The sequence below is a fragment of the Saimiri boliviensis genome, chromosome 1 (assembly GCF_048565385.1).
Source record: "Saimiri boliviensis isolate mSaiBol1 chromosome 1, mSaiBol1.pri, whole genome shotgun sequence".
In the NCBI taxonomy this organism is placed as follows: Eukaryota; Metazoa; Chordata; class Mammalia; order Primates; family Cebidae; genus Saimiri; species Saimiri boliviensis.
Window position 1 is genome coordinate 145,934,396 of NC_133449.1, and position 23,994 is coordinate 145,958,389.

The 23,994-nt window shown below is 59.1% G+C and overlaps 1 protein-coding gene across 1 annotated transcript in view; it reads left to right on the forward strand.

Annotated features, from left to right (window-relative positions):
- Positions 1–23,994, forward strand: part of VAC14 (VAC14 component of PIKFYVE complex) — a 125,886-nt gene that overhangs the window by 101,041 nt on the left and 851 nt on the right. Inside the window, exons 15-18 of the mRNA XM_003939929.4 lie at positions 12,866–13,040; positions 14,360–14,478; positions 16,011–16,090; positions 18,594–18,744. Of these exons, the coding sequence (XP_003939978.1) occupies positions 12,866–13,040; positions 14,360–14,478; positions 16,011–16,090; positions 18,594–18,744 (525 nt within the window). The remainder of the gene's footprint in view (positions 1–12,865; positions 13,041–14,359; positions 14,479–16,010; positions 16,091–18,593; positions 18,745–23,994) is intronic.

Here is a 23,994-nt window from a genome sequence, read left to right on the forward strand (position 1 = left end):
GGCCTTGGCCCCTCCATCCTCCCAGCCCTTTGAGACTCTGATCTTTTTACCAGCGTCTCAGAGGCTGTAGTGAGGGTGCTTGATATTTGCTCTTTGTCACCAGTGGTGGGTATGCGTGTTTAACTTCTCATCCTGTTTTCTGACACTTACCTCAGTGCTCTTAGTGCTCTTTAAGTGGGCACTTACAAAGCGTACAGAAAGCCCTCTCAGTTCATAAAATTTCACAAAACCCCCAGACTGAAGATGTGAAGACAAGAAAGGCGCTCATGGCTCTGGCTCCTGATTGGAGCCAGGAAGGCAGGAAGCGCGAGGGCCCAGGGCAGCAGCTGTGAGCTGTGTTTCCTCTTGGGGGGCTGGGCCCACGCAGGTGGGCCCAGCCACATGGTTGCCAGGAGGCCAGGAAGAGTCCAAGCACGAGTCTTGCCCAAGAGATGACCTCTTTGTCTTTCTGTTTGAACAGAGAAGGTCAGGGCTGTGCACAGCAGGCTTGGGACCACAAAGGTAGAGCCCCGCAGGGAAACAGTGACACACCAAGCAGAAACTTAAACCAGGACCCAGGCTCTGTGCACTTGGGGGTGGGACCTCAAGAAGGCAAGCGTCAGGGCCTCCCACCCAGAGCTCCAAGGCCGAGCCAGGCTGCACTGCCACCCGTCCTCTGAGACTGCTGCAAAATCTCCCCCCCGGTGAGGCAGTTGCAGGCAGCAGGTTTCTGGCCACCCAGGAAGCTTGTTGAGAGTACAGATCCTGGACCTCCTGGAGGTGAGGGCTCATGTGGTCCAGGCACACAGCCAGGTTCTGGGGCCCCTCAGTTAAGACATTCCTGGCTTGAGGGACCCTCCCTGTTCTGGAGGGTAAATGCACAGCCTTCTGGGTAGATGAGGACTCTGATGGGACAGGGGCTGGTGGCTCCCTGCCGAGGGGTGTGGAGCTGGCACCATGCGCATGGCGCCCAAGGCAGAGCACTGGAGGTGCCACCAGAAAGCAAAATGGCAGCCCCTGGCTGGAACTCCTTCAGAGTGCAGGGGGTCCTCTGAAAGAAAGTCGCCATGGGAACACAAGATACTAGTAATGCACTGTAATCACCCAGGGCCCATGACCAGGAGGACAACCTGTTTGGTTAAACACTTCAGGGGAGGGAAGCATTCTCCACACAGGGCTGCGGCCACACGGACACTGGGCTGGACCCACATCGGGCACGTGGCTTTAAGGCCAGAGGGGCCAGGTGTGGGCCCTGCCGAGGCCTCAGTGTCTGGGTCCAGCACCGACGAGGCGGAAGGGGGTGCTCACCATCTGTGAACTGCAGGAATACGCCGCCGGAGGGTGCTCCTTGGCCTGGAACAAAGGGACTAGTTTGGGAATTATCGCCTGAAATAAAGAAAAGCGAACAGCTTGGTGATGGGAAGACGGGCAAGGGACGTCCCCAGACATTGTTGGGGCCAGAGTAGCTCTGGCGGCCTCACTTGGGTCCCAGCACCACTGTCACTCACCCGCCTCGTTCCTCACACGGCCCCCCACAGTTTGCAGGGGAAATGGCAGAGGTGCAGGGGTGCTCTTCCATTACCCGTCCCAATACAGACTCCAGAACCAGAGGACCCTGCTTGAGGTCACGTGCCATGGGGTGAAGGCGTGTCTCTGCCCTAGGCATACCAGTTGCAGGGAATGGGTGGGACGGGGAGCCAGGCCGGGGAAGGGAGGTCTGTGTCCCTGACAGATGCCACAGAGCGTGGGAACATGTTCGTGGGAATGTGAATGCCAGGTCAGGGACCCAAGTTCTGGCCCCTCTGTGGCCCTGGCCGTGTGGCCTGGGACCAGTTTTTTGGCTTCAGTTTCTTCCTGTTCCATGCGGGTGGCAGGGGCATGGAAGGGCAGGCAGGGCCAGGAAGCAGCATGCCAGGCGGTGGCGGCCTCCTCATGGGCAGGGCTGGCCTCCACGGGGGCAGCTGAGAGCATCCCCAGGAGGAAGTCCTGCTTAGAGGGGTGGAGCCCAGAGGACTTGAAAGGGAGAGAAAGGTCACATCTGCAGTTCTCCAGCAGAGCCCAGGAGGCCCCAGGGCAGATAGGGTTCAGGGACGCCATTCCCTGGCAGCATCAGCCAGTTCAGAGTACCACCCCTGGCCACGTCTCCCTGGGCACCAGGAGTCTTTATATTCAAACCACCCCAGCCTGGATCTCGGGCAGCAACTGGCCTGGCCCCCACACTCAGGTCTGCTGCTCCTAACTGGTTTCTGGGAACTGCTGTTGCAGTCAGCCCCATGGACTTTCTCCCCCAGGTCTGAGTTTGGGTCCAGGCTACAGTTGCAAGGCCCTGCTTCCCTCCCGTACCCTTGGAGACAAACCATTTCCTCCGGAGGGCAGAACTAAGGATGGACCACAGGCCAACACCATCCCAGCCAGGTGTGGTCAGTGCCGTCCACCACGGAGGGGGCTGCAGGGGGAGAGTGGGTGGAAGGAGCTGGCTGCAGATACACTGCCCCAGAGCCACAGGAAGCTTCTGGAGTAACTCCCTCGAGTCCACCAGAAGGCCCCGGTGATGTCTGCAGCTCAGGTGGTTCAGACTGTCTTCCCAGAAAAGTATGTCTAAGGCTCTGTGCCATCTGCGCCCTGGAGCTTGTTGGGGGACAAGGGGGCGTGTGGGCAGCAATGAGTACTTGGGTGTCAGGGTCAGGCTGACCTGGCGGGACTTTGGCAAGGCCTGTGAAATCACCCATAGCCCATGTTGGGGAGTTGAATGTACACGATGTTCCTAATGTACTGTCGTTTGTGGCCAGGATTAGGAAGGAAATGGTGATTCCGGCTTGGAGTAAATCCCTGTGGCAGAAGGCAGGAGTCTAGCAGGGACCAAGGGCTTGGGCCCTTCTCAGCGCTTCTTGGAGTTGTCAGGGAGACAACAGGATTTCCTTTAGTGACCAGACCCTTTGTTGTCATTTGCGCTGAGGATTCAACATGCAGAAGGTCCCCGCTACTGTGCCAAGGTTCCAGGCAGGGGCCAGACGGGCCACACTCCTGCCCCCTGCTCCCCGCACCTTGCCGTCTCCTCCCCCCGGCCTTGTCCTCCTCACACTGCCTTTTGCTCCAGCGCGGAGACACTATCTCAGCAGATTCCCCCTCAGTCCTCCTGGCCATCTGGCTTCAGAGCCTCCAGCACAAGGTGACAAGCCCCACCATCTGACCTGCATCCAGCCATATTCTGGGGTGTCTCTCAACCTCTTTTCTGGGACACAAACCCAGACCTCATTGGGAGTCATACGCCTACTCATTGCCCTCACAGGGGCTCCTTGCAGATTGTGAAATGCTTCTGCCAGAGCCAGACACCCCCCAAGAACCCTGATAACACAGTCCAACACTGCCGGTCTCCCAGGCCCCCTCGGCCTGCAGTTCCACCTGCATGCCTAGCCCCACGGCCAAAGGAACCCAGGCCACCTTGTCCCTTCCTGGCCATTAATTTTCTGTCCTACAAGCATTCATCTCCCCCATTGCCCGTAGGGTCCCAGCCCTAGGCCTGTGGTCTAAGTGGAAAAGGAGCCAGGGTTCAGGGAAGGTGGAGGGGCCAAGCCCCACTTTAGGAAGGAAATGGGTGGGAACTAGCAGCAGCTGAGGCAGGAGACGGGAGGGCTGTCCTGGGAAAGGGCAGGGGGCTTTGAGTACCTGTGAATGGACACAGGCCAAGGTGGGCACGGTGGCTCACCCCTGTAATCCCAGCACTTTTTTGGGAGGCTGAAGTGGCAGATCACCTGAGGTCTAGAGTTCAAGACCAGCCTGGCCAACATGGGGAAATCCCGTCTCCACTAAAAATACAGAAATTAGCCGGGTGTGGTGGTGGGTGCCCGTAATCCAGCTACTCAGAAGGCTGAGGCAGGAGAATCACTGGAACCAGAGAAGCGGAGGTTGCAGTAAGCTGATCAAATTGCAGTGGACAACAGAGCAAAGCTCTGTCTAAAAAAGAAAAAAAGCCAAGCCAGCCCCATGGGCCTAGGCAGAAGATGACTTCCATCCTGAGGAGAAGGCAGGGCCCCTCTTGTGGCAGCAAGGACCATCTGACTCCACCCTGGGCAGTGCAGAAAGCGGGAGTCATCTCTCCTGCTCTGCCCTGCTCTCAACACCATCCCTAGAGCAAGCCCCAAACCTAGGGTGAGGGACCTGCTCATCCTGGGGGACTGGGACCCCCCGCTGCCTCCAGGAGACTATTTGGTTTTCTGTGGCAGCTTCCATCCAGATGAGACCTTCTCTGGAGGTCTCTAGATAAGCCCAGCCCTGGTGTCTGGGACTCCGCAGAGCCCGATGGCAGCTCCTCTTGCACAGAGGGACAGATACGGCTAAGAGGACTGAAGGTCTCTTCCTGTGCCCCTCCTCCCTCCATCCCCTTTTCACCAGCTCCTAGCAAAACCCAGAAAAACAAGTCCTGTATCCTCCTCCTCCTCCCACCACCACTCCCCGAAAGAAACTTTAAAGTGTACCAGACGCATCGACTGCATTAAACACAATGAATTTTTAAGGCATGAGTTGGCAGGGTTACCATGGCTGCCTTTGCCCTGAGGGGCACACTGCCGAGGATTGATTGAAATAAATAAAACGGATTCACAATTTTCATACTTGGAAGCAGAGAGTTGGAAGGGAAGAGAGCAGAGGGGGAGGGGCAGGATGCAGTGAGATTCTGGAGCGTTCTGGACTCAAGATGAGAGGCCACTCCCTCCTCTCCCCATCCTAACATTATACTGACCCAAAAGCTGCTTTCTCTTTAAATTCCTAAAGGATCCCAGCTGTGGGGCGGGAAAGGCAGGGAGGAGGCCCTTTTCCGGTAGGAGCGAGCGGCCCCAGGCCTTCTCTTTAGTTTCTGGCCTTGATATTAGGTTGCACCTCAGATTTATTGGCCATGAGACCAGCTGCCTCCTAGGAAAGCACTCGCCAATGGCCCTGGACTACTGAAGGGGAGGGATGTGAGCACCAACCAGCATCCAACGTAGAAAAGAAACAAGCGGAGTCCGGGCGAGGTGGCTCATGCCTGTAATCCCAGCACTTTGGGAGGCTGAGGCACGTGGATCACTTGAGGTCAGGAGTTCAGGACCAGCCTGGCCAAAATGTCTCTACTAAAAATACAAAAATTAGCCCGGCATTGTGGCACATTCCTGTAATCCCAGCTACCCAGGAGGCTGAGGCAAGAGAATCATTTGAACCCGGGAGGTGGAGATTACATTGAACCAAGATTGCACCATTGCGCTCCAGCCTGGGTGGCAGAGTGAGACTCTTTCTCAAAAGAGAAAAGAAAAGAAAAACAAGGGCTCGTCTTTCTGTGCATGGTCAGTGAGCCACCGGCAGCCAGGGATGGAAATGAAGGAAGGAGGCCTGGCTGCAGGGAGAAGGGAGGGGCCTCTGAGCCAGGATGCCCTGCCCTCAGTAGGCACCTGAAGCCTGTTGCTCTCCTACCAGTTCGCCCAGCCCTAAGGCCGCTTGCAGAGAGACCGGTGGAGTCTACCTACCCCACACTCTCTTCAGAATCAGCATCCAGCCCAGCCTCTGAGGGACCTTGAGCCAGGGCTACCTGCTTAGTCACCCATGTGAGAACCCCATCCCCGTCCAGAGCTGCCAACAGCCTGCCAGGGAGCGCAGCGATCGCTGACCCCATGCCCCACTACACCCCCTGACCAAAGAGCTGGGCTTGCAGTCAGGGTCCCAGCTGGGCCAGTGGGGCTGGAGAACTGGACCCGCTGGATTGGGAGATAGGTGCCACCGGGGGGTCCTGGTGCCAGACTGGAGACGCAGAGGCATGAAGAACCTGGCGGCTAGTTGCTGGGCGTGTTGGGCAGTAGGAGGAGCCCTTCCTGTATCTGTATCCAGTGAGGCCATCTGTGTGACCCAGCCTCACAGGAGGTACCAAGTAAAATCACCCTCACTTCTGCCTCATGGGGCCACCAACAAGGCTCCATTTGGAAAGACGTCCCATCAGTGGCTCGCGAGAGTGGACAGGGTGGAGCGTAGGAGAAAACCGAGGAGCTGGGGTACACCTACCCCGCCTGGAATTTGCCAGCTGAGGCTTCTTCTGAGTCCTCTGTTCATCGTGGGGAGGGCAGCATTGCGGGGCCAGTGAGGGCTGGAGTAGAGACAGCAGCTGGGAGCGTGCTGCTCGGGAGCAGGCGCCCCGGCCTCCACACTCATTTCTCAACGTTGCCGTCTCTTTCTAGGGTTTGGGTCCAGGGTGTCTCCCCACCAGGCCAGCTGTTCTCCACACTGCTGGTGGCTTATTGTTTAGGACAGTCAGGAATGTCAGAGGCCCCTGGGAGGGGATGGTCACTTCGGTCTCCACTTCCCCATAAACTTTCTTGAGTTCATCTGTTGCCCCGTCGACATCTCTGCCCATGAGCCCCAGGTTGGCTCACCAGAGGGGCAGGCTGCATCCACCGAGGGCCCTGGAGGCCAGTGCTGGCAGGCCAGCTGGCAGAGGGGCATACCTGGGCCCTCAGCCTCTCCTCCTCCCCAGCTGAGCACTCACCCTAAACACCCCAACCACAGGTCAGATGCATCATCTGCTGCTGCCTTGGTCACCCTCTTAAAGAGACCAGACCCAAGGAAGGAGGGGTGGGGAGGGCAGAGCCTGCACCCCGTGAATGCATGGGTTCACGTCCCCAGCACATGGCTCAGCGTCCTAAGAATCACCAGGCAGGTAGGGATGGTGGGAGCAGCAATGTACCCCTACTTAGTGACCAGAGCCAGAGGAAGATCCCCAAAGGGAGCCAGCACAAATATCCTGAGCAAACAGCCGAGGGACCTGGGAAGGATTAGCCAACAGTGAGGATGGGGACGTGTTTCTGGCCTTGGTCACTTTGCTGGTCCTGTTTTCAGAGGATGCAGGGACGTGAGGTCATGGGAAGTCTCATGTCTTCCCCGAAGGCCCATGGCGGAGTCCAGCTTCCCCATGGCAGAGCACAGCAGGATGCCAGAATGCCAACTCCCCACAAGGAGACCTGAGCTCTGTCCTCTGCCCTCCTGGGCTTCACCCACAGCACGGGGCCCTGCTGCTACAGACACCTAGCGAAGGAGCCATTCCCCAGCTCCTCCCGAGCAGGCCCCAGCTGTCCCCAGCTTCTAATGGGCCAGGCCCCGCCCTCCCCCGGCTCCCACGGTGAGTCTGTCCTGAGAGGAAGTGCTCCCTCTCTCCCACTGTGAGCTGGGCCTCCTCGTTCCCTGCTTCAGGCCTGCAGGAACTAACGAGGATGGGAGAGGCCTCTGGCCACAGCCAGCTGCGCCCTCAGAGAGTGGTGTTTGCATAGCAGCTCTTCTGCTCTGCACACCGCCTGGAGCAGCGGGTGCTGTGGGGGGGACGCCCCTAGGAAGTCTTGTCCTCCACACCAAGGCCTGGCTTTGCACAAATCGGTGACCTGTCTTATCCCTGGAGGAGATGCAGCGTGTGGCCCCTTCCCCCAACCCAGGACAGGACAAAGAAGACAGTGCCAGGCTCCTGGCTCCCATCCAGCCCGCCTGCGCCTTTCTCCCACCACCTCTTCTGCTACTATGAGGCAGGGCTCCTGCCAGCCTAGACCACATGACCTTAGAGTTACTGGCCAGTCTAGAGTCACCCAGACAGCTGTGTCACCTACAAAGCCCGTTGGCACCTTACTGTTCCTCCTGCCCATCCTGGCCCAGGTTTCACCTGAGGCAGGGGCTGTGTATGGATGCCAGGTGGAGGTTTGGGAGAGCATCTCCCACTGAGGCCTGCGGCTGTCCAGGGCCGGCGCCTGGTCTGTGCCAGTGCTCGCCAGTGTTAATGATGGGAGGGACAGTGACTCGAAGGCTCACACTAGCCTGGCAGGTGCGGTGCAGTCACCTCCAGGCAGACACTGCTCCAGGGCAGTGAAGAGGCTACTGGGGGATGCGGGGCCACATCTCTCCTTCCCGGGTCCCAGCATGAGCCCTGGCCTTGGCCTTGGAGGCTGCCCCAAAAGGAATCTCCATGGGCAAGGCTGTATGGACTCAGTTCTTAAGGAAAAGTGACCACCCCCTCTGCTGGGCTCCAGGAAGTTCTTAGCAGGCTGAGGGCAGGTTGCTCCTCTGAGAGCTCCTGGTATGTTTCAGAGAAACCAAAGAGAAGCTGGTCCTGCCCCCAGCAGACCTGGAAGGGGAAGCAGCTGTCCAGGCGGCAGCCAGCAGCCCAAGATGGAGAGGCAGAGCGTCATCCATGGGGCCTGTGGCCTCTGTGTGAGGGGCCCAGGCAGCAGCACAGCCTCTGATGGGCCAGAAGCTCCATCGCCACTGAGGGAGGAGCTTTTTCCCTAAATGGCATGTGTCCCTGCCTTCTGGCCACTTCCCCCTGCCTATGCCTGAGTCACAGGCCCCCTTACTGACTCAGCCACTCCCCTGTGGACCCCTGCCCTCCTCCAGCCCTACAGTGGACCCCCAGGGTGGTGCAGGAGGTCCCCTGTACCCTCTCAGACCCTGTTTGGGTTCCCTCCCACCCTAGCTCTCTGCCTGGTTCCCAAGCACATTCCAGGCCATTGTCTCATGACGAATAGCGTTTTCATGCGGGTGTTGGAAAATATGGGCACATGTTTAATGCTTGCAAGCTGTGCTCCACTGTTGATGCTGTGCTTGGGAGCCAGGCAGGCAGCTCAAGCTGGGCTGGGGCTCAGCAGAGAAGTGATGACGCAGCAGCCCTGCGAGGCAGCCATCTGCCAGGCAGGGACAGCCCCGGTGCCCACTCACAACAGGCACTGGAGAAGCAGAGTGGTGAGGAAGAATGCACGTTCTGGAAGTCGATTCTTCTAGGTCTGAATCCTGTTCTTCCTCCTTTGGTGAGCCGGGTCCGCTCTGAACCTCAGATTCCTCGTCTCTGCAATGGGAGTAAATAACCCTGCCCAAGTTGTGTGAGGACTCGGCCTGACACTGCGGGTGGAGCTCAGAGCCCAGTGCCAGGCCTGTGGCAACTCTCAGGCTGCCTGTGCAGATCCCGGTGTGGACTGTGGCCAGCAGTGGAGAATCATTTCTCCCTTTCTAGCTTCCTGACTCGAGGGCCCACTTGTCACACCCTCCGCCCTGAGCCTGGCCTCTAGTAAGGGCCCCATGAGCTAGCCAACACTTCTGCTGTTAATACTGTCTTGCGGCTTTGCGACCCAGCGATCTGGGTTTTCCTACCCCGTAGACCTAGGGTAATCTGGCGTCGAGGCAGGATGCAGCCCCCACCTCCTTCCCAGCGGCAGGATGGGAGTCAGCCTCAGTGGAGGCCCCTGCACCGCCAGGCCCCAGAGCAGCGTCTCCAGGCTCCGCCTCCTGGGGCAGGGGTGGCTGAGCCAGCGGCTGGAGCATGGCCGGGCCTCAGTGCCGCTCTCTGTGGTGCCTGCTCCCACCTCTCCCCTCCCTTCCCCTCTTGTGGTGCTTTGATTAGAGACGCTCAGAGGGAGACACCTCGTGAGGAGGCTTATGCTCCGGAGTCTCCTGGGATGAGTTGCTTCCCAGGGCTCTTCGGCCAGCGAGAGTGCAAGAGGGAGGTCTGGGCAGGGCAGGCCAGCCAGGCCAGGGCTTGGCCTGATGAGTGACAAGGGCAAAAATGTAACATCAGGCCATTGCTTTCCACACACCAGTGTTTGCATGGCATGAAGAGACCTGCCTGGGCATGAGCGGAGAGGATGTGCTGGGGTGGGGGTGGGGTTAGGACACCTACCGTTCTGTCCAGGAGACCCTGGGTCCTTGAAGATGCGTGCCTTGAATTAGAACTTTCTCTTAGAAGGGGCTGGTAGGAGGGGCTTGCGTTCCTGACCGAGGCGTCACTGAGACCTGAGGTTGGAGCTCAGGCTCCGAGGTCTGGAAGGAGTCTGCCACGTGCTGATGCTGGCCAAGCCACCAGGCCAGGGCAGAGCAGGTAGCCCCTCTAGGGCCACGTGTGCTTGGCGAGGTCAGGAACCAAAAACCCAAGAGGATAGAACACCAGGAGTGGAGGAGGGACAGCAAGAGGGAAGCTGGAGAGGACCCAGCGAGAAGTGTGACCATGTAGGCCGAGGTGAGGGGCTGGGTGTGTTTCAGATCCAGGAGGAAGCCGTTAGCCAAGTCCGAGCAAGGAGGGAGTGCTCTGGTCGTCACATCTTAGGATTGCTCGGTTGGTGTGTCGAGGGTGGACTATGGGGGCAGGAGAAGCAGTATAAGGCAGATCCTGAGACGAATGGAGATGGACCAGGCAGGAGAGGCTGGCGGCCCCCCCCAAGGCATGGGGGGGTGGGTGTTGGGGGCAGGGTGGCCATGTAGGTTGTCCTCCCAGGGCAAGGCCCCCGTACCCGCCAGTGGACCTGACGGAGGGGCTGGGGGTCAGGATGACTGTGGTTTGGGCCTGAGCAGCTGGTGAGCAGTGCCACCATTTACTGAGGTCAGGAGTGGGTGGTAGGCTTGTGGGGACACCAAGGTTTGGTTGTGGCCCCATCGAGGTTTGAAACGGCTGTTAGGCGGTCAGGCAGGGCCTTCTACTAGGCAAGCAGCTGTTCCATCTTGAACCCAGTGGGGATTCAGGGCCAGAGGGCACGTTCGGGAGTCATTGATGGAGACCACAGACCACCGAAAGGCACAAACTAGAGAGAGAAGAGCGGACAGGCCACCCAGCGCTGGGGGAGAGGTGGGAGGAAAACCAGGAGAGGGCACTGTCACTGGTAGCAAGAAAAGAGTTTCCAGAAAACTCCACTGTCCCTGACCTTCTGTAACAGTCAACATTCCCCGGCCTCTCTGAGACACCAGGAGGCCTGGGTGCCCGCCGCTCCTCGCCACCAGCCCCTTGTCCATCCCTCCCTCCACACCCACCTCAGCCTGCACTCACGTGGGTGCCACCCTGCCCTCCACTGCAGTGGGTCCTGCCTGCCGGCCTGCATCCCTGAAGAGTGCTGCCTGGCAGCAGCTCAGCTGTTGGCCCCTGTCATGGAGACGGCAGCAGCTGCCGGCGACGGGCACTTGTGACCATTTGTCAGAACGCCCCCCCCTTCCTCCTGTGCCTGCCCTTCTGGAACATTTCTGTCCCACAGCCATGGAGACAGGGCTCATGGAAGGTTCAGGGGATGGGGGAGAACAGGAGGGGTCAGGAAGCTCTGTCTGGGCTCTACAGCGGGGCCACCACCTCCTGGCTTTCAGCTTGAGGCTGCCTGGCCGAACTTTCCATCTGCGGCCAGCAGCTCTTCTGAGGGGCTGTGGCCCCACAATGGCATCAAGTGGCCAGCCAGCTGCCCTCTGAGAACTTCCCCTATTTCACAGATAGGTATTGCCCCTAATTAAGGTGGAGAAATTGTGCGGAGACATTGAGGTCACACAGCTGGACACCAGGCCAGGCCTTCACCTCCCACCTAACCCCAGGGAAGCCCTCGGCATAGCAGGGTCCTGGTGGCATGTGCGGGGAGATAAAGCGGCCCTCACTGATGCGGCCTGCTTTATCTCCCCGCCCTGCACCTCTTGTTTCCATTTCTTGTGGTTTCTTGCCCAGGCCTGCAGGCTCCAGCCAGGGTTAGGCTGGAATGGCCGGCCTACTGTTTGCGCTTCGTGGTCTGGCGTCTTTGTTACCAAATGCTCTGGGGTTGCTTTGGGGCTGGGGAGGAATCTTCTAGCTGGCCCCAGAGCCGTGGCTCCCGTTCAGAGGCGTTCAGGAGGCTAGGCCCAGGTCATGTGGAGCGGAGGATGAGTCCAGCGACCTGGGAAGAGGTAGATGTGTTTTGGGCCTGCCACTGAGAAGTGTGGCTCACGTCGTTGAGCACCCCAGACCGCGCAGCCTCCAACGCCGTGTCAGACCTGTGGTGATGCTTCCCTGGAGATGGGACTCGGTGTCGGGCAGTGGAGCTCAGCCCCAGACAGGAGGTGGTGTGGGCAGGGGTGCCATCTGCCGCCAGCCCAGCAGTCAGGAAGTGCAGTGCTGCATACCACCCTCCCACCAGCCACCCCACCTGGCCTCACCCTGCCTGCACTCTGCTGTTGTGGGGAAGCTCCCGAATCCCTGGGACTCCAGGTGGGAAGCATTGCCCAGGCGCCCTTCCCCTGCCAGCCGGGCCTCCAAGGGCACGTGGAGAAGCGGTGCAGCTTCCTCCAAGCCTGTCCTCGCCACCCACTTCTCACTGTGGGTGTCATCTGCCCAGGGATCATAGCGAATCCACTTTTCTTCATTCTCTGGGTTTCTTGTTTTCTTTTTGTATAACGTGGAGGTTCCTCTTCACAAAGTCCAGTTCTTAGCCCTGCATGACTCTTACTAGACAAGAGACGGGAAAGGGGTCATGGCCCGGGGCCAGCGAGCTAGGCTCTGGTGCTAAGTGACCATGCGACCTGGGTCAGGTCACTACCAGTGTCTCACCATATGTACGATGAAGAAAATACTAAGGGTCCTAACACTGACCACACAAGGATCTGTGCTCCAGGCAGCGGGGTACAGCCCGCACAGCACAAATCCCTGACCTGGGGCACTTTCAGGAGGAGGAGGGGAGCAGTAAACAGGTGACTGATGTGTGGACAATTGGCCACATGAAGACGCACTCTAGCAAGAGAAGAAAGGCCCGCAGGGGACAGGGGTGTCTGGGCCTGGGGTGGAGGGCATTGCACGTGCACATGGGAGCTTAGGAAGGTGATGGGGTCCCAGGACTGATTAGGGTAGCTGGAGGCCCAGCTGTTTTTCTTCTGCAGGGGGATTACTATAGTGTGAAGCACACTGGCATGGGTAGGCCCAGTGCTGGGAGGCCTGGAGGCTGGCAAAGCGTTCCTCCCACCCCGCCCCCCGTACCCACAGGCCTCAGACTCGTGGCTCCACACCAGCCTTAGGAAAGAGCAGGTTTCCCCAGGACACTGCAAAAACAGGAGGCCACCTGCCAGGCTGAGGTGCACCGGCTTCCAGGATGGCCTGCGCAGTAACCCTGCCCCGCCTGCTTTCCAGGCAGCTGTGCCTCCTGCTGAATGCAGAGAACATCTTCCACTCGATGGCAGACATCCTGCTGCGGGAGGAGGACCTCAAGTTCGCCTCAACCATGGTCCACGCCCTCAACACCATCCTGCTGACCTCCACGGAGCTCTTCCAGCTGCGGAACCAGCTGAAGGACCTGAAGACCTTGGTAGGCGGCGTCAGCAGCCCTGCCCTCGGGCGTGCTCCTGCGTGCCAGGGATACACACTGTGTCAGCCTGCCCCTCGGCTGGCCCCAGGGGGCTCTCAGGGAGAAGAGGGGGTTGAAATTGGTACCTCCCCTGGTCTAGTGGGAAATGGGGATCACGGGTGAGTGGCTGCACGCAGCACTAACCACAGTGTATCACGTCACCCACGCTGAGGTCTCTGCCCAAGGAAGGCTCCATGCTGTATCCAGGACACCCCAGTCCCACTCCAGGCACTACCCCCTTGAAAACAGAGGTTCTACTGGCCATGGGCCCACCCCAGTGGGCAGTGCCACCCTCTCAGAGACAGGCCTCTGGGTTATAACCTTGCCATCGAATCGGATTAACTGTTCTTACCCTCCTTGGCCTGGCCTTTGTCTCCCAAACCTGGGCACATCTACCTCCTAAGGCATCTGTTCTAAGCCAGGGTGTCCAGTGGCTGCCCATCTGTCCCAGGCTTTGGGTGAGGACACACCAATGACTGGTCAGAGAAAGCAGAGGGGACACTCTCTCTCGCTCCCGTAGGAACGAGGAGAGACGCAGGTCCCAGGCTTCTCGTGTCCCGGCAGAGGGTGGTGGCTGCAGAGGCCGTGCAGGGACAGGCACTGTCCTGGGGGTTTCATTTCCCCGGCCTCCTGCTGGCTCAGGCCCTGCCTGCTCCCTCCCCAGGAACCTTAGGGATATCTAGGCCCATGTCTGGGGGCATCTGGGGCCAAGTGGCTCTGATGATCCAGGCCACAGCCCTGCCTCCTCCTGTGGTTCCTTCCAGACATTCGCAGAGTCCTTAAGAATTTTCCTCAGGGGCAGGGGCTCCCCCAAGTGTGGGCTTGGCTCCTGGGCAGTCTCCAAGTGTTTAAGGCAGCCTGCAGTGGGGGGAGATGGCATTTGAGGGTGCTTCCTCCCTTCCCTGCCCACTCCCCCATCGCCCTCCCAGCCCCGTGGGGCTCCAGGACCACAGAGTTCTAGTGGGGACAGTTACTGTGATTTTGCCAAGAGCAGACCTGCCAGCACAAAGGACAGCCACTCCCAGCCAGGCCCTTGCAGCCACCACACGGCTCTGGGACCCCGAGTTAATAACAGGGTCTGCCGAGGAACTGTCAGCGTTTCCTCTGTGACTGCTTGTTCCCAGCAGGGCTGCCAAACGGCTGGGGTGCTGAGCTGGCTCCAGCTGCCTCCCCACCGAGGCTCCTGGGACTCAGACCTGTGACCCTTGCCTCGGGATCCCATGGACCAGGAGGGGACAAGGATTACGGGTCCATCACGGCTCATGCCTCTTCCCTCACAGGAGAGCCAGAACCTGTTCTGCTGCCTGTACCGCTCTTGGTGCCACAACCCAGTCACCACGGTGTCCCTCTGCTTCCTCACCCAGAACTACCGGCATGCCTACGACCTCATCCAGAAGTTGTATCCTTTCTGTTGCTGTTGGGGGTTGGGCCACTGAAGGGCAGGAACGGGCCGGGTGCCCCGTTTTCACCCAACCGGTGGGCCCAAGTGCCATCCTCTCCCCTTGCCTCCACCCAGCCTCAGAGCTTGTGACCTCAGGGCTGCCAGGATGCTGGGAGGGGAGGGATGTATTTGGGAGAGCGAGGTTGGCAGCAAAGAGGGACTCCTGGAGGGGAGCTGGCCCGGGGAAACCCTGTGGGTTGGGATTGGGACTGAGTAGGCCCAGCCTGCCAGCTTCCAGCCGGTGATGCTGAGCCACCTTGCTGGGATGAGAGAGAACCCCAGCTCCTACCCTGGGGAGGTGGTGGCTGCCTTCATTGCTCATTGTAGTTCTTCCTGGGCCTGGTTTGGGGCTGGGGGAGAAGGCCTGGAGCTTGGGATGTGGGTGGATGGCTGGGCAGGTGTTTGTGTGCCTGCAGGCTCCAGCCCAGGCGTGGGCCCCAAGGGGCCATAGAGCTAGAGCCCAACAGGCTTAAGGATGATGCGGTGGGGAGAAGCAGGCTGGGTGGAGGCCTCCAGAACGGGAGGCACCCATGCTCACCTCAGCACCATGGTCCTCAAAAGGCATCAGGGTTAGATGGGATGATTTGTTCTGTTTTTGAGACAGAGTCTCGCTTTGTCACCCACTGGAGTGCAATGGGCTATCTCGCCTCACTGCAGCCTCCACCTCCCAGTTCAAGCAATTCTCATGCCTCAGCTTCCTGAGTAGCTGGGATCACAGGCGTTAATACCACCAAAGCTAATTTTTGTATTTTTAGTAGAGACGGGGTCTCACCATATTGGCCGGGCTGGTCTCAAACTCCCGACCTCAAGCGATCTGCCCACCTCAGCCTCCCAAAGTTCTGGGATGGCAGGTGTGAGCCACCGCTCCTGGCCAGATTTTTTTTTTTTAATGCTGAGAGGCAAACCAGGCTCATCCGTGGGTGCCTGACATGCAACCCAGGATGAGAGTACGATTTCAAAGACAACATGACCAGCCAGGTGGTGGGAGTAAGGAAGAAAGGGCCAGGAAGTGCTTCAGTGGAGGGCGAGGTGTGGCCCTGCCTGGCTTCCTGCAGGGTGCCTGCTTCCCTTCCACAACCTGGGTTTGCCCCTCTCAGCCACTGCTGTGACCCAAGGACTGGTGGGCCACCGCCCAGCGCCACAAGCCTGCTACAGCCCTAGTGAAGCCCTGCTGGCAGGAAAGGAGAGAGACCTTCCTGCCTGGCCCTCCCGCAACGGGCTGCAGCCCTGTGGCAAGAGCCTTCCCGAGCCTGGAGGGTGTGGAGGAGATAGCTGCTGGAGTGGAACCTGGAGCTTCCGAAAGGGGGGTTCCATTTAGGACAGAAAGGCAGGAGCAGGGAAGAGACTGGCGTCCTTTGTGCAGCCAATCCTGCTTCTCAAGAACCAGGCTCTGTGTACGGGAAGCCAGGCGCGGGTGGGGAGGGCGCATGGTGCTCTGAGCTATGGCTGTACTGGCCCAGCAGTCAGACTTTCCTTGACTGCACACCCAGCGGGGACCTGGAGGTCACTGTGGACTTTCTCGCGGAGGTGGACAAGCTGGTGCAGCTGATCGAGTGCCCCATCTTCACATGTAAGAACAACCTCCCACCATGCCTCATGCCCTGAGCCCAGGGCAGACCTGGAGTTGGGGTGGGTGGAGCCAAGCTCCAGTTGGTCTCTCTTGGCTGGGGAGGGAGGAAGAGCAGTCATCCCAGGGAAGCTTCTGGAATGTGGAGAATCTGAGACTGGGGGCTGCAGTGTCACTCACGCCTATAATCCCAGCATTTTGGGAGGCCGAGACTGGAGCATCTCTTGGGGCCAGGAGTTCGAGACCAGCCTTGGCACCACAGTGAGCGCTCATCTCCACAAAATTTTTTTTAAAATTAGCCAGGCATGGTAGTGCATGCCTATAGTCATTGCTACCCAGAAGGCGGAGGTGGGAGAATCGCTTGTGCCCAGGATGTGGAAACTGCAGTGACGTATGACTGCACCACTGTACTTCAACCTGGGTGATAGAGCAAGACCCTGTCTCAAAAAAAAAGACTGGATGACAGGACTATGAGCCCAGGCCGAACAGGGCGGGGGCACATGGCATCAGAACCTGGGTCCTGCCTGTGTCCTTCAAGGTAGGTCTCGTGTGTGGGCCAGCGGTGACAGCAGAACCCCCCTTGAAGGCTGCCCCCGAGCTGTCCCCAGCCACCCCTCCGAGCCTGCTGCTTGTGCCCTGGCTCTCTGAAGTTCTGGGTCACCCTGGGCCCCTCTACAGGTGCCTGTTTGCCCAAGAGCCATGGCGGCACCTCTGAAAGAGTTGGCATTTGCTGGGAGCCAGTGGGCAGGAGCTGCCTGCTTAGTAACACCCAGGCTGAATGTGCAAAAGTGGCAGCTGGCTAGGGCAAGCACAGCTCTTGGCACCTCAGCATACACATTTTGAATGACGCTCATGTGTTTATAATGTGCAGAGAAGCCAGGAGGCCGCCCTGCTGGTGACCACTTTCCCTGCCAAGCTGGCCACCCGGGCCTCTGGCACTCTCTGGCAGCATCTCTGACCTGCCTGGCCTAAGCCCATCAGCCAGAGCCCTGGAGCCCAAAGTGAATGCAGAGGCTGAAAAATGCCCTCTTCCCATCCCCTACTAACCCCCATTCAAAGGGCAGCTTGGCCAGGAAGCAGGGTGCTGTGGGGACTGATGCCCTGGAGACAGAGGGCAGGAGGGAGACCCCGCTCTCAGCAGAGTGCACAAAAGCCTGTCCCAGGTGTGCTCGGCCTGACATTTCACTTCCCCCAGGGCCTCCCAGGAACACAGGCACCCACACAGCCACCTGAGGTCAGGTCCTAAGATGACCCTGCTCCCGCTGCTGGTCTGTCTGTCCTGAATCATCTCTCCAGTTATACATTCTTGGCATTCCAGAAGCATCCCTGGGATGACTGCCCTCCCTCCCCAACCCTGGAGGAACTCCAAGCGCCTTCTCAAGCCCAGGGCTTTGCTGTGGCAGGGTGATAGGAGAGGCACACCCTGGTCTCGCCCACCACCGTCGCAGCCCTGAGTTGCCTGGATCCTAGAGGTGGCTGGTTTGGCCATAGGCAGTGCCCACTTCCCCAAGGCCCAAAGGGAAGAAAGGACTGGAAACAGGCTCACACTTCTGCAGGGGCAGCCAGGCCTGGGGAGAACACCCCTGGTGGTGGGGGGGATCTCCTCTGGAGGGCTCCAGGAGGCCTCCATTCCTCGGCTCCCTGCGTCAGTGGGACTCCCTGTGTGGCTGCTGCAGGGGCAACACATCCTCCACAAACAATGCTTGGACTGGACCTAGGGACACAAGAAGGTAGAAGCCAGTGATTCTCCTGGCTCAACGGGAGAGAAGTGAGAGCCCCTTATCGATCCTCCCCCATGGGCCCTGGGGAAGCCGGGACTGCCTTGTGGTGCAGCCAGCCACTAGCGGGGTCTGTGTAGCAGCATGGGCTGGAGTGTGCTGGGCAGTCCCTGGCTGTGTCTCTTTCCCCCTGGCAGGGTGGTGCTAAGGCTGGCATGCGAGCTGGAGCCCCAGAAGCACCTCCCAGACGCTCCGGGGCTTTGGTGTGTGTCTCGCTACACACAAGTTTTTTTCCATCCTGCCCTCCCTTAAAGCTGTCCTAATCCACCATCTTTCTCTCCAGCACACCCTATTTATAGCTCTCCCGTGCTGGCACGTGCAGAGCCGACTGGAGAATCTGTTACACTATGGGCCCCAAGCCCTCGTATCACCAGGGAGGCAGCTGAGCGGGGGGCGGGAACAGACCAGGCCCCACAGCGCATCTGGGGGTTGTCGGGCTGAGGTGACTGTTGGAAAGATCAGACAGGCAGGTGGGCAGGTGGAAAGGAAGATGAGATCATGGAAACGGCTGGGACACTCCTGGTAGAGGTGGGGGCAGTGCCACTGGCTGTGAAGGAACGCCCTCCCTGCTGGAAGCCATGGCCACCTGGCTGGGCCTCCGAAGCTGGGTGCTTGGGCTGTGGGTGCCATGGTCCCAGTGGCCCTGGCCACGTGGAGCCAGGGACTATAGGCTAGGCATGTTCCAAAGAAGTGCCAGGTCGCTGACCCCTGCCCTCTGCCCACCCCAGATCTGCGCCTGCAGCTGCTGGACGTGAAGAACAACCCCTACCTGATCAAGGCCCTCTACGGCCTGCTCATGCTCCTGCCGCAGAGCAGCGCCTTCCAGCTGCTCTCGCACCGGCTCCAGTGCGTGCCCAACCCCGAGCTGCTGCAGACAGAGTGAGTGCCCCGACCGTCCGTCCCCCTCCCCCAGCCAGGACAGGCCCAGAGGAGCATTGGTGAGGAAGGGCTGTCCTGGAGATTGCCAAGGACTCCCTTACTTCAGTATCCCACCCCTTTTGTCACTGTGGCCACCGTCCCCCTCCGCAGCCACTTGCTCTCTTATGTCCACATCAGAGCCCCAGGCCAGGGATTCTGAGAGTTTTCACACAGTGGCAGGGAGTAGCAGCACGTCCAAGCAATCAATCAGGGTTGAGCCAAGTGAGCCGAGCAAAACCTAAAAACTCTGAGGGCAGCCAGGCGCCGTGGCTCACACCTGTAATCCCAACACTTTGGGAGGCAGAGGTAGGTGGATCACCTGAGGTCCAGAGTTCAAGACCAGCCTGAGCAACATGGAGAAGCCCCGTCTCCTAAAAATACAAAATTAGCCAGGTGTAGTGGCACATGCCTGTAATCCCTGCTACCTGGGAGGCTGAGGCAGGACAATCACTTGAACTCTGGAGATGGAGATTGCGGTGAGCCATCGAGCCACTGTACTCCAGCCTAGGCACCAAGAGTGAAACTGTCTCAAAAAAAAAAAAAAGGGCAGTGGCAGGGGCCAGACGTGGTGGTTCATGCCTATAATCCCAGCACTTTGGGAGGCTGAGGTGGGCGAATCATGAGGTCAGGAGTTCAAGACCAGCCTGGCCAACATGGTGAAACCTGTCTCTACTAAAAATATGAAAGTAATTAGCTGGGCATAGTGGCACATGCTTGTAATCCCAGCTACTGAGGAGGCTGAGGCTTGCTTGAACCAGGGAGGCAGAGGTTGCAGTGAGCCAAGATCACAGCACTGCATTCCAGCCCGGTGACAGTGTGAGAGTCTGTCTCAAAAAAAAAAAAAAAAAAAACTCAAAAATCTAGCTGGGCGCGGTGGCTCAAGCCTGTAATCCCAGCACTTTGGGAGGCCGAGGCGGGTGGATCACAAGGTCAAGAGATCAAGACCATCCTGGTCAACATGGTGAAACCCCGTCTCTACTAAAAATACAAAAAACTAGCTGGGCATGGTGGCGCGTGCCTGTAATCCCAGCTACTCAGGAGGCTGAGGCAGGAGAATTGCCTGAACCCAGGAGGCAGAGGTTGCGGTGAGCCGAGATCGCGCCATTGCACTCCAGCCTGGGTAACAAGAGCAAAACTCCGTCTCAAAAAAAAAAAAAAAAAAAAAAAAAAAAATCTATGAGGGCTTCTGGAGTGACCCAGAGAGAGGACCCTGGAGGGAAACTCTGGGCAGTGGGAGGAGTTCCTGCCTCAGCTTACAGATGGGGGCCCCAGTGGCCATTGAGCAAGAGAGGGCCCTGTCCTGGCATGTACCAGGCTTCATGTAGCCCATCCCCACCCTGTCTGTGGCAGAGGCTCAACCCTGAGACACTGGGAGACCTCAGCATTGCTGGGACCTTCTCCGTCACCTCGTGGGTTGAGTGGGAGGCAGGAGTGCACTCAAGGCTCCCCTGCTCAGGTCCTGCCTATGGAAGGCTGCCTTGGCAGCCTCTGGGCAGAGGGGTGCCGGCTCCCACCCTGAACCCACGGCTAGCCCCTACCCCAGAGCCTTTAGGGCTGTGTCTATATTTGGTAACCCTTGGAGGCTTTGCCTCATCCACAGGCATTTGGCATCCGAGATGGAAAATTTCACTTGTCAGGTCGCCATGGAAACCAGCAGAGCCACTGAGAAGATTTACGCTGAATGGAGTGCGCCCAGCTTGCATCAGATGCCCTGTGTGTCTAGAATTCCCTCCCAGGCTGTTAGCGCCACTCAGCAGGCCTGGCGCCTTGCTCCAGCAAAGGGCCTCGGGCGCTCACCCTTGCAACAGATGCAGCCAGCCTTGAGAAAGGCTTGCCCAGAGCCCCTATGCCCTCCACACCGGTGGGCGTCGGCTCCCACCCAGACTGACCCTGCGATGGCTGAGTGTAGGGCACCTAATAGGCCCTCCACCCCAGGCTAGCTGGAGAAGCTGAACCACCAGAAACTGTGGCCCCCAGCCAGACAGGCCCCTGCTTTCCCTCTCCAGAAAGCAGTGCTCTGCCGTGGCAGGACTAGGCCTTCCCAGCTGTCCAGGGTGCTGCCAGGTGGAGGTATCACGTGACACAGGGTCAGCCATGGAGTGAGGCGCGTGTGTGGGTTCCTGTGGCCAGAGTGTTGCCAGCTCTGGAGACTCCGCAAGAGGCCCAGAAGCCACACTGCCTCGCTGGGGCCCAGCCTCTGCCTTGGCCCTTCCAATGCCTCATAGTGTCAGAGCCTCCTTGGCAGGCACCAGGAGAAAAAGGTGCAGCTGGAAGCAGGGAGGGCTGCTTCCCTGTGCCCTCCGGTCTCCACGTGGGAACCAGCCTGCCTTCCTGGGACGCTTCTCAGGCTCTGCGTGGTGAGCTCGTCTTGTGAGGGCAGCAGACGTACCCCTCAGAGCAGTCGTACCCCTCCCCATCTCCCCAAACCAGGGTAGGACAAGTTTGCAGAGGGCAGCTGGGAAGGCAGCCAGCTCAAGGCTTTCCTCAGAATCTCCCACGGTCAGAGTCAGGGAAGTCTAGAGCCAAGGGGTTGAGGCCTCTGGGGAAAAGATTTTGAGGGTCAGTCGATGGTTTGCAGGCCTAGAGTAGGATCTGGTGTGAGCTCTGGTATGGATTCACTGTGTGACCTCCAGCAATCCCGGTGCCCTCTCTGGGCTCTTGGTTACTTGGTCAGTAAATGCACATTTAGACTAAATGGGTGTGTGAGGCACCCCATAGCCTTCAAGCCTCTAGTCCCCCAGCCTTTCTTTGCAAGGACCTAGGGAGAGCACGGGGGGCACAGGAGCAGTGGGCATGCCAGGGGCCTCCCAAACAGCTGGGGGAGGGGTCAGATTGCAGGGTGAGGCCTGGAGGACAGTTCACATCCCGAGAACAGAGCTGAGGACAGTCCCAGCCCTGGGAGGGGCAGGCAGCTGGCAGACCAGGTGGTGGTGTGGGGCAGGCCTTGCAGTCGGGAACAGCTGGGGGAGTTTGTGCACTCCTCGCCCATCCCTGGTTCTGTGCACTCCAGGCGCCATCAGGGCCCTGGGCACCACAGTTCCCCCACCCCGTCTTCTGGGCCACTCCCCAGGGACTGTCTACTCAGTGAAGCAGGAGGGAACCTCTAAGAAAAAGCTGGCGACACATGCATGGGTGGGATGGCAGGAACGGGAGCCAACCCCGAGTCCAGGACTCCCCACACTACTGCGGGTGGGCTGGCCTCAGCCTTGGTGCTCAAGGGTGGTTATGACCCTATAGAGGACATGCAGGGCCTGAGAGTGGCCATGGCTGTGCCTCCATGCTCAGCAGCCCAGGCAGTGTTTCACATCCCCAGGGACACAGCCCACCTTGCTCCTAACACCTCCAGCCAGGAAGGGTCTTCCCATCACAGGAAGCAGGACTTCTTGCCACCCTAAGGGCCCAGGGAGCAGATATGGCCCACGCTTCCCACCCCCATCACCCCAAATGCCCATCTCCCCAGGTTTGCTGTCCAGTGCTAGAAGCATTTCCCTAAGGCCCCCAAACTCCCCTAACCTAAGGCCTTGGCTTGCCAGGAGTGTCATGGGGGAGCAGCACACACACCCCTGGGTGCTCACTAGCAGAAGACACACGTTAGGGTCATACCTGTGGCCTTGGCCTAAGTGGATTAGAGGAGCATCCGGCCACGCCCTGGACTTAGAACTCCAAGCTCCAGGGTGTCCCTTGTCCTCCTTAGAAGTCCAGGCCGCTGTTGGAGCAGTGCCACCTGGGCCCCAGGGTGACTGTGCCTGGGAGGTCCCTTCCCAAGAGCAACCCCAGCCTGGCCCTCTAGAGTGGGGCCCAGCTGGCCGCTTTTGATCTCTGTTAAACTAACATCAGCAAGCCCCGCTCAGGAGGCAGGAGTGCCAGGCCTAGAAAAGCAGCAGCCACAGACACGTCCGAGACGATGTGTTCTGGTGTGCATCTTCAGCGGGGAGGCGGGACGGGAACAGGTGTGGGCAGGCAGAGCTGAGCAGGGTTGCAGGAGGCCGCCTCCAGGCCCCAGATGGCATCTCGACCGTTGGAAGAGTCCTCTGCCCTGGTCCTACCCAGCAGGCTGGCAGGCCATCAGAGGCAACTGTCAGGCTCTGGCCGTTGGTTCTTCCTGCTGGACTGAACTCATTGCCAAGGCTGTGTTTTGGGGGAGGTCCGTTGTGTTTCCCCAAAATGACCTCCTTTATTTCTACCCTCAAGCTGCTGGGCCCCGGCTGGCTTCACATCAGGGGGGCAGACCTATAGCCACAGTGGCCCCCACCGGGTACTTAGGCTGGGGCTGGACACCAGGCAAAGCTCTTACATGTCGTATCAAGGTATGTTGGCAGCCACCCTGGGGACACACCTGAGGTAGCCCCAGCTTTGCAGATGAGGAAACAGTCACGTGGCCATGTGACACCACTGGGAAGCGGTAGAGTTATGGTTGGGTCCAGGTCTGTCTAGCTCCTGTGCTCTGCCACTGCCTGTACCACCCCCCATATTGGCATCTTTTCATGAACATGAAGCCCCTAAGATTCTGGGCTTAGCTAAGCAGCCCACAGTCTTCCTGAGACCCCTTGCCAAGGCCACCAGGCCTCAGGGCCTGGACGTAGATACTACCTACCCAACACAGATCTGCTTCTCCAAAACTGTGAGGCCAAAGGGAGGGAGCAGAACATTTCCTAAGGTGCTGTTAGAGGGTGAGTAGGAATGGGACAGGACCCCACAGGGATCTCGTCCCCAGGGGCAAGCTAAGCACTGGGCTGGTCGGGGACAGCAAGGCCACCGCGCTGCAGGATTATAGGGAGCACCGTGCACACTAGTTGTGCAGAGCACAACCTGTATTGCTGTACAGAGTAACTGGAGAGGGTTGCAGCAATGGGAATGGAGGATTGCTAGGCATGTCCAGTGGTGAGACCAGCATCCCTCCCCCCAGGGACAGTGAGTGACTGCAGGCACAGGGCCCCAACCCTCAAAAACAAATGTCCTGCCAAGTGGAGGGCCCAGCAGAGGCTCTTCAGCAATCCTCATTTTCCCCAGTCCTAGCCCTGCCTCAGTGAAAGGGCCCGGCTGCCGCCTCCCCCTTCTCCCCCGACCCTGTTCCAGGCCCCAGCTGGCTTCCTGGCTGGCTGCTAGCCCTGGCTTTCACCCCAAAGGGAGCCACTCGTAAACAGGAAATGCTTCCCAATGCCATGCCTGCTCTGGGCGCCATCGTAGCCCACAGGCCGAGGGCAACAGCCA